Source organism: Aptenodytes forsteri, unplaced genomic scaffold (genome assembly GCF_000699145.1).
Source record: "Aptenodytes forsteri isolate BGI_AS27 unplaced genomic scaffold, ASM69914v1 Scaffold65, whole genome shotgun sequence".
NCBI classification, from domain to species: domain Eukaryota; kingdom Metazoa; phylum Chordata; class Aves; order Sphenisciformes; family Spheniscidae; genus Aptenodytes; species Aptenodytes forsteri.
This window is the reverse complement of record NW_008795127.1, coordinates 7,446,250-7,456,194: the sequence shown is the minus strand read 5'-3', so window position 1 is coordinate 7,456,194 and position 9,945 is coordinate 7,446,250. Positions and strand designations below refer to the sequence as shown.

General features: G+C 39.1%; 1 protein-coding gene across 1 annotated transcript in view; it reads right to left on the bottom strand.

Annotated features, from left to right (window-relative positions):
- Positions 1 to 8,745, bottom strand: part of PDCL2 (phosducin like 2) — a 10,836-nt gene extending 2,091 nt beyond the window's left edge. The window contains exons 1-4 of the mRNA XM_009277452.2: positions 8,602 to 8,745; positions 5,150 to 5,270; positions 4,559 to 4,649; positions 1,848 to 1,991 (exon numbers count right to left, since the gene is read on the bottom strand). Coding sequence (XP_009275727.2) covers positions 1,848 to 1,991; positions 4,559 to 4,649; positions 5,150 to 5,270; positions 8,602 to 8,745 — 500 coding nt within the window. The remainder of the gene's footprint in view (positions 1 to 1,847; positions 1,992 to 4,558; positions 4,650 to 5,149; positions 5,271 to 8,601) is intronic.
- Positions 8,746 to 9,945: the final 1,200 nt, after the last annotated feature.

Here is a 9,945-nt window from a genome sequence, read left to right as displayed (position 1 = left end):
CGCAGCACGCAGCAGCACACTGTTCACGCTTGGTGTCCATGAGGACCCCCAGGTCCCTTTCCACAGAGCTGTTCCCCAGCTGGGTAGATCTCAGTGTGCTGCACTTTCTTTGCCGCAGCAGCACACTGTTCACTCATATTGAGCTTGTTGTCCATGAGGACCCCCAGGTCCCTTTCCACAGAGCTGTTCCCCAGCTGGGTAGATCTCAGCCTGTGCTGCACTCCTGAATTATGTTCAGGTGCAAGACCTTACATTTGTCTTTGTTGAACTTCATAAGGTTCTTGTTAGCCCGCTCTTCTAGCCTATCCAGGCCTTCCTGCAGGGTGGCTCTTCCTTCTGAAGTGTCCACTTCCCCACTCAGATTGGTATCACGGGCAAACTTCATCAGCGTACACTTGATCCCATCATCTGGACCACTTACGAAGATACTAAACAGCGTTGGGCCCAATATCGATCCCTGGGGGACCCCACTTGTGACAGGTTGCCAGTTTGAAAAGGAGCTACTTGCTACCACCCTCTGGGTGCAGCCTGTCAGCCAGTTCCCCACCCACTGCACAGACCACTTGTCTAGACCATAACATAATTTGACTGACCTATTCTTATTGCTCCTGGAAATAATACTCAATTCCTGACAATTGAGAAGAATCAAAGAAGCTTCCTCCTCCCAACAGGCTTTAAAAGAAGGAAAGGAGAAAGCTGGTCTAAATCTAAAAAATGCATTAAACATTCCATACTAATTCTCAGTGCTTTTGAAAAACATCTAATAGAGTTGCTAAAATATGCTGAACTGGTCATGGGAGTCCTTTGACATTTCTCCTGGATCCTGTCACAACCTCTGCTACCATTAGAGAATTTATTGGGGAACTGATAAACTAACAAATTCCCTAGCTTTCCTCAATTTTCATAACTGAGACTTTTCCTATTGGGCTTTTGATTTGCTCGAGTCAAAGGGGAAATAAAGGTAGAATAATCCTGTTAGAGCACTCCTGCTGAGAGAAGAGTCTGCAAATGAACTTCCCTTAGCACAGACAGTGGACACCACTTTCTCAGTGAAATTTCCTGGCCTGTATCAGAAATAGTGTGGCCAGCAGGAGTAGGGAAGTGATCGTGCCCCTGTACTCAGCACTGGTGAGGCCACACCTCGAATACTGTGTTCAGTTTTGGGCCCCTCACTACAAGAAGGACATTGAGGTGCTGGAGCGTGTCCAGAGAAGGGCAACGAAGCTGGTGAGGGGTCTGGAGAACAAGTCTTATGAGGAGCAGCTGAGGGAACTGGGGTTGTTTAGCCTGGAGAAAAGGAGGCTGAGGGGAGACCTCATCGCTCTCTACAACTACCTGAAAGGAGGTTGTAGCGTTTAGATTGGATGTGAGGAAAAATGTCTTTACTGACAGAGTGGTTAAGCATTGGACCAGGCTGCCCAGGGAAGTGGTGGAGTCCCCATCCCTGGAGGTATTTAAAAGACGAGTAGATGAGGCACTTAGGGATATGGTTTAGTGGGCATGGTGGTGTTGGGTTGACGGTTGGACTCAATGATCTTAGAGGTCTTTTCCAACCTCAATGATTCTATGATTCTATGAAATTCAGAAATCTCAGTGAGTTTCGGTACGTGGTGATAAGCATACATAGGAAAAGAAATCTTTCATATAATTGAACAAAGGTGAAGTGATTAACTCTCACAAAGTGAATTAACAAATCAAGGAGGTCCCATGCTCTGTGATTCCATTGCCTCCAAACAATTGCTATGTCATTAGCCTATTGTATTTCATTTTTCTTGGTATTGCTTCTTAATTACCAGTTCAATTCTCTGTATTGAAGTATTCAACATCTTAAACAAGAAAGTAATTACTTTGACCGATAAAGATGAATTATAACCCAAACATCCTCTGGAGCGTTTGTAACTTCCTTTACATACTGCGCTCCACAAATTTCTCTTAGCTCCCCATACTTTTGCATCCTCTGAAGACATTTCCATTCTTGCAAGCGTTGCTGCCTAATTAAAAAGTAATAATAAAAATAAGCATTTGGAACATCTTAAATAAATTTTAAAATAATATCTAGTGCATCTCTAATTACCTTTAAAAATGTTTTGAGTAACCCTTTAGCTCAAGGTCTTCTAATGTAATTTCAGAGCTAGAAAGGCTTCTATGCTAATCTTTATTCAATAAGATAACATTAAAATACATTTTCTTAGACTTATGTTCCTCAGTATCAGATTTGGGAAACTTGAGTAACAAACATGTTGCACAAGGGTTTATCATTTGAGACAAAGCAAGAAAAAATTAAAGAAGGTACTAATTGTTTTTCTGATTCTGAAAATGAGACTAGTTTGAGGAAGAACTACTAGTACTTATACAAATATTTATGAGACAATTTTAAAATAATTCATGAAAACTGGAATGTAAAAACAGTAGATGGCAGTCTTCATCTATAAAAATATTACAAGGTAGAAAAGGAAAATGCCTCACTGAGCTTTGTTGAACTAAAAGCAGCTATTAATTTTATTAACTGAAAGCCACAGTAGAAGTGGCTTTTTCAAAAAAGATTAAATAATATATGTGCAAGGTTATTATACTCTAGCAACAATGCATGATAATTTAGGTTCACAACTTCCACATAATTATGTGATTATCTTCCTATGAGAATACAGCACTAGATACACAGTGTTAGAACCAGAATTGTTTTAGTCATTTTAACAAAGCAAAAGCAGTAAGTACAGGTAGAATCTAGACAGAGGGAATGTTTTGATCATATTAGCATTTTTATTCTGTGTAAACTGCACGTCTCATTTTTCTTAGTTACAGTACAAATCTCTGCAGAACTCAGCAGAGTACTTTGTAAAATACCTACAAAAATATACACGTGAATGTCCAGTATAGCTAAAATTACTAAGTCTCCATACAAGCTGCCAAAGTCTTCTGAGCTTGAATTCGTAAACCACATTGACTCTGCATGGTACTGTAAGTAAAATGATTCGTGTACTCCTATTAAAAAGTTGAATAAGGTTGTGCCACAGTTACACCTAAGAACAGTATATGGTATATCACAGAATTACACAATCGCAGCATGGCTGAGGTTGGAAGGGACCTCTGGAGGTCATCTGATTCAACCCCGCTGCTCAAGCAGGGTCAGCCTTGAGCAGGCTGCCCAGGAACATGTCTGGACGGCTTCTGAACATCTCTGAGGATGGAGACTCCACAGCCTCCCTGGGCAACCTGCTCCAGTGCTCGGTCGCCCTCACAGTAAAAAAGTGTTTCCTGATGTTCAGAGGGAACCTCCTGTGTTTCAGTTTGTGCCCGTCGCTTCCCATCCTGTCACTGGGCACCACCGGAAACACCCTGGCTCTATCTGCTTTATACCCTCCCTTCAGATATTTATAGACATTGACTAGATCTCCCCTGAGCCTTCCTTCTGTATAAACTTCAAACAAATATTTTCACAAAGTAAGAAACAGAAAAGCCATTAAAATTAATCTTAGATAAGAAGCAAAATAAACACAGCAGTTGTGTATTAGGGGTCCACAGCTGACTGGATAAACATCTTTCAAAAACACGCAAGTTTATCAACCAGCACCATTCCAGCACAGAAACTGCAGTGTATGATACAGTGAAACTGTAATTCATAATAAATTTTACGTTGCACTTTTATTTCAATAATATATTTAGAAAGCACACTGTACCAGAAATGAGTGCTATCCAAAAGGCAGAGATGTATTTTGTTCATAATACTCAGACTAAGTATTTAATTATCAATTAAAAATACTAAATACTTTGGTTCCAGCACTGATATATAGTTTTCTTTAACGGCATGCCATCCTGATATAGGTGGCACACACTCCATATGCACAAACTCAGTATCTTTTACAAAGTTGGGGCCATGTATGTTGGGACCCTGTTTTTCCTAAAGTTCTTGTGCAACATGATAGAAAAGGGATACCCGTGACCAACTGTACATTTCCTCCTGGCTTGAAATCTACAGAAATTGCTATCCAGAAGAGATGAGAGAAAATGGGATACAGAACTTCTCCTTTATTGCTCTAACTCCTAAAGACTGGCAGAAAGTCTTTTCAGAGTGATAGAACGAGAGGTGCAGTTTAATAAGGGAAACAGAGAATGAACCCTCCTTGTGTAACAGATAAATGTTGAGTATACAACACTTCAAACATGCAACGCCTCTAAACATACAGTAGCACGATCCATCTTCAGCTGAACTGAGGATGTGTAACAGTGGTTCCCACTGTGGCCCCTTCTATTCTTTTTCTTTTAAATATCCAGCTTTAAGACTAAATTAAGTATTTTAAAAGGGGAATAATTTTGTTCTAACAAAACGTCAAAGTAAAATATAGTGTAAACTGCATCTCTTTGCCACTGACAATCAGGAAGATGTAGGACAGTAATGTGAGTGCTGTCTGCTGGCAAAGGAGTGGAAGGTGAAAGAAGGCAGTTGTGTCAGTCAGCAGACATTACTGTTCAAAAGATTCTGAGTTTATGTTTCAGGAGCATGCACATGTACAATAGTGACATGTGCACTGTTAATCTGGATAGAAATATCTTACTATACCTGTACAATTCAATAGCTTTCCTATCAGCCTCATCAAAGTCATCTTCAGCTTCCTTTAATTCTTCAAGATTCATTCTTTCATATGGTTTCACTAGAAATAACAAACAAAAAATTAGTCACCTTTTGTTCTCCAAAGTGTCTTCAAACATTTTAAATGTATGAAAAGTATTACACAGACATGGAACTAATGAAAGAAGAAGATGTACTAATTTCAGAAATTAGTCAACTTTTGCATAGCTGTGGGTAAGAGAGAGAAAAAATGAAATTTATTTAACTGTAAGTATACAGGAAGATACAGAAATATAGGAGTGGATTACTACCAGTTTTTCAGAATGTGAATCTTGCTTATACTGACTGTTTCCTTTATGAAATAATGAAAATGAGTTATCTGTACATGTTATATGCCATAATGTTTGTCACTAAGTGTGTTGTATGTTTAATTCAGAACCCTTTTTAAAATAAGCATGTGAAAATAATAAAAATAAAAATATAATTATTTTTCAATGTTTAAGTTACAAAAAGCATTATTGAAAATAACTCAGCTTTTCAAATTTTATTACGCTAATGGTATATGTTTTCAATTTTACTTGCCTTCTGCTTCTTTCTGCAAGTGTAAAACCATTTCTTCGATTTCATCTTTTGGTTTTTCTTTTGGAGGAAGAATTCCAAAATCTCTCAGTATGTCATTCCACTCAGTATCTTCATTTGTATGCTGTTTTAATATTATGAAACAGAACTAAACCAACAAATCGGTCTTTTCCGGTCAACAAATTGAAAATCGGTCAACAAATTTTTTAAACCAAAACCAGCCCTTTTTCATTTTGACATATATTAAGGATGTAACAAAAGGAAATGATTACTTAAGGGCTGCAATACCTTCATGGACCATTCTCTAGAATGGATTTTCATTTGTCATTTTTCACTTCTGAACAGCAAACAGCAAGAAAATAGGAGAGAAAGAAAACTCAAAGCATAGATAAAAAAATCAGTCTCCAAAATATCAGCTAAAAATTGTCTAAAACGTATATGGAAGCCTACGTCAGAAACTCAAAACTATACACTGCTTAATTAAGCACACTTAAAGAAATACAGCTTTATACAGGCAAGATTTTTGTATCAGTATTTTTATGTTACTACTAAGAATAAGGTATTGTCACTGTGAATAAGCATGTAAAAGCATGCCTAGAATCAGAAGAAAAAAACCTTTTTATTTTAAATGAATGATTAATATTAATGTGTCAACATAAGCTACTTCATACACCATGTTTGTAACACAGGACTTCTGCAGGTGTTAAGTCTACATTAGTGTTAATTTTAATTAAATGGTTAAGATAAAGGAACTGCATGCTATTTATGAGACTGCATTTCTACCGAAACTGTCACATTAAAATAATCTGTTTATTGTAACTGGACCGGTGTTGGCATGGTAGAACAGCAACACATTAGGAGGCCTCTCATATGGATTAAAAGTAGTAACGCAGATTTTAAAACAGGTTGTTAATCAAAAAGTGTGGTATTTTTGGCCCTGAAATAATGACTTGTTTGAAAACCTTCATAATGAAATCTCTGTATAAATATTTATATATCAGAAATATTGAATGATATTCATAATTCCATAATAATGCAGCATCAGGTTAACAAACAGTACATTACAAAAATTCTACCTGAGGAAACATCCAGGATTTCCACTGGATTACTACCGTGCCCATGAGTACTACATTGGCCTTTCCAGCCAACGGCTGCCTCATTTTTATTCAACAAATCTCTTGTACAAAATTTAGCATGAGTGTAATGAAACAAATTCTAATTCAAATACTACACACGCCTCCACGAATTTCACAAAGGTAAAAGAAGTGCTTTGCATTTTAGGTGAAAACATACTTGGGAAAACCACAAAGACAGTAAATAGAATCAAGCTATTGCTGACAAGAAAGTTAAGTACAGTGGGTTTGCAAGAAGACTCTTACCTTTGCCAGTTTCTTCTGGCGTGAGTGAGGAAGCAAGACTTTGCAGGGTTTGGAGTGGAAAGGAAGTGGCAATAGTTATGGCAGTTCCTGCAACAGTCCTAATGCATGGGCTCAGCAAACTGCAGGCAAGGGTGCGGCTACCGATATTCACTACTAGTGGAGCACTCTGGCTTTGCAAACATCTAGTTCCTTATTGCTAAGATAAAGCAGAGCTTTCATACCAGAATACTTTAATTGATTTCTTCTGCAAAGCTCCAATACCCAGATTTTGGACTAGAAATGACAACTCCATTGTAAATAGTTAATTATAATATTTGGAAAATTAATTATGTTCTGTAACATACTACCATATTTTGTCATCAAGACTTTGAAATATACTAGCAAACTTACTTTAACTTTATCCATATATGAAAACGTAGATAAAGAATTGAGAATAAGTAATGTTTTCTCCTTCTTTGATTGAAAAGTAATTGATATAATCCATTGGAAAAAATAAAAGAGAGACTCCATACATAACCTAATGAATTAGATGGTCACTGACGGGTCTGGAATAGGAAAAACCCAAATGAAGATTTTGCGGTAGTGTAATTCCCCAGGGTTTACTTACATAAAAAATTCTTACAGTCAGCCTTACTGCAAGTTTTCAAGCCTTCACCAAAGATGAATTTTGACTTAGGTACAGTCAGGGTATCAAAAAAATCCACAGAACTAAGAGGACTACACCTCCAAGGGAACCACTCAAGAAACACGAGTGATTCACATGCACTTTGGCCTCCACACAAGTGCTTTAGTGTACGATTTCCTGACTTAAGTCAGGATCAGATTTCTCCACTTCACAGAATGGAAATCCTTCTCCATAGCAGGATTATGAAGAATCAGGAGGCATTAAAAAACATAATAAAAATCATCATCATAACTGGACAAATAATTTCAAAACCATGCAACAAAAAGGACTACTGAAACAGAATTGGAATGTAGGTAACTTAGAGGATTAGCTCTGGCCAGTTTTTGCCAGGAAAGTTTTTGACATTTTATGTTTTTCTGTAAATTTAGGTCCTACATAAAATCTTTGCACAGTATTTTACTTAAATGGTGTATTTTATACTACTTCTATTTAATGTTTTTAACATTCAATAGGTTGGTGTAACCAGTTGTACACTGGACATTTTCTAGATGCTGTTACATCTACAAAACGTAAAAGCAAAAAAAACCTGGATCAAGAATCCTAGATCACAGTAAGCGTAACAGAAACAGGTATCTCTCTCTGATAAATCTGAACTCCAGTCTCAGGGAAGAGGAGATCAGAAGCTAGCAAAACTTTAACAATTTTTTATCAAATTGCGTTAAATAATGTTTAAAAAGTTGGTGTTAAGTGATTAGTTTAAGATTGCAGTAATATGCACAGAGGAAATAAATGAAAATGTGTGTCAAAATTTCAGAAGATATTTGATGGTAAGAATGCAAAGGAGCCAAGCAATGGCAAAAGTGATCCAACGTAAATTGGTTTCGGAGTATGAAGCTAGGCTGCAGAAGCAGTATTACTCCACTAGCAGGCCACAATCCCAAGTGAAAAAACTTCTCATGACACTTCTCACTGCTGCCAATGATAATGTTAATTACCAGCAGCTTTGCCAGGGGTAATGCATAGATCAAGTTTGGGAACCCACAGGCTGGATAACTTCAATCCTTAAGTGTAAATAACACTTCTGGTAAATTTAATTTTAAAAAGTTCTGGTTTTTTTGGCGAATGACATGAAACAAATTCTCAATTATGTTTTTAAAATATGCTACACCTACGATCGTCCAGCTATCGAAGCGTAGTGTTTTGTTATTCTTACAGGGCACTAATGATGGTTAATTCTTAACCATTAGAAACTCAGAGTTTCCTGATGTATTTGCACAAGAAAACCCCCGTCTGCCATTTCTCAGGACCCCCACAGCAGCTGGGAAGGCTACGCAGGCCCAGGGCAATGACACCAGCTCTCTCTGCCCCGTGGGGCCCTGCGGCAGGCTTGGCCATGCCGAGGGAGCCCTCCCCAGTGGCCGGCTCTGCTCCTGTGCTCCCCACCACCTCACCCTTCTCTCTCCACCCAGCAGGTGCGGCGGTTGCCTCAGGCAGCACGACAGGGCTCTCACAGCACCCAGCACCTCTCTCGGCCCCAACCGCTCCCACCTGTAGCCTCCCCCATTTCCTTGGCGTCCCCACCTCAACTCCCTCATTGCCCTCGGTCTCAGCTGCTGCCCCAGCAGGACAGCTCAGGGCTGGGGTGACCCTCTGTGCCCACCTGCATGGCTCCCTCTGGGGCACTGCCTCTCCTCACTGAGGCCACCAGTCTGACCCGATGGTGGCAGGACAGCGGCGGCTGTTGGGGCAGGGCCGCCCTGCTCTCACCGGTTCTAACAGTGGTGGCGTGACGCAGGCGAGCAGGGAGGCAGCAGCGGGCCCCAGCTGTTTGCCCCACCGGTCGTTGGTTACTGCTGATAAAACTGATCCTGTTTAAAAACATTTCAGAAGAAAAAAAAACAGAAAACAAACAAAAATAAAATCCAAACAAACAAAACATCAAACAAGGGGCACTTTCAGTCTGGGCCACTTTAGGCCATGCTTTGGTGCTGGGTGTGACTGAAGGAGGCAGCCCTGCTTCCCTGCCTTGCCCTTCAGCTGTGGCCTGCTCATCCCACTGCCTGCTTGAGTGGAAGCTGTGGGACATGCGGTGTAAGGCAGTTGTGGGAAAAACTTAGATAATCTAATTTAATACAATACAATGCAATATAATAAGCATTTTGTGGCAGAAGGTCACACATTAGTTCTGACCGGGGCATATATAACTGGATCCTCAGTTCACAAATAATTGCACCAGTTCGACTGGAGACACAGCAAACTGTAGAGTGAAAACAAGTGAGTAAGAAGAGGAAAAGGAGTCCTTAAGCTGGTTTCTACCTCTGAGGCCATCTGTTTCCCCAGCTACCTTCTGAAGTTCAGCTGCTCATCCAAGCTTGCAGAAGCAGGAGTAGTAATGCTAAGGTCAGTTCAAACCGTGACCAGCCAATACAATGTTAAAAATGATAATCCGCTTCTACACTGAATGATTAGTTACTTTCAATATATTTACAACCTTAACATCATATTTTAACAAAACCCTGGTGTGAAAACAAACTCAGAGAGAAGCTAGGAAGATTGCGAGGCTAACCTGTTCTTTTGATTAAAGGTTCTTTAAGTCTACATGAAAACCAGCTGAGTTTTCAAGTGAATCCTAATTGTGGAAGAATGTAAATTACTCAATTAAGTCTTCTTCTGAATGAGAACCATACTGCATCTGTGTTCTTAGTAGCTAAAAAAAAGATGCCATTGTATTTCAGCTGAATTAAAGTCAAGAGATTTCCTCAAAACATGCAATTTGTTCTGTTTCCTTTTGTTAA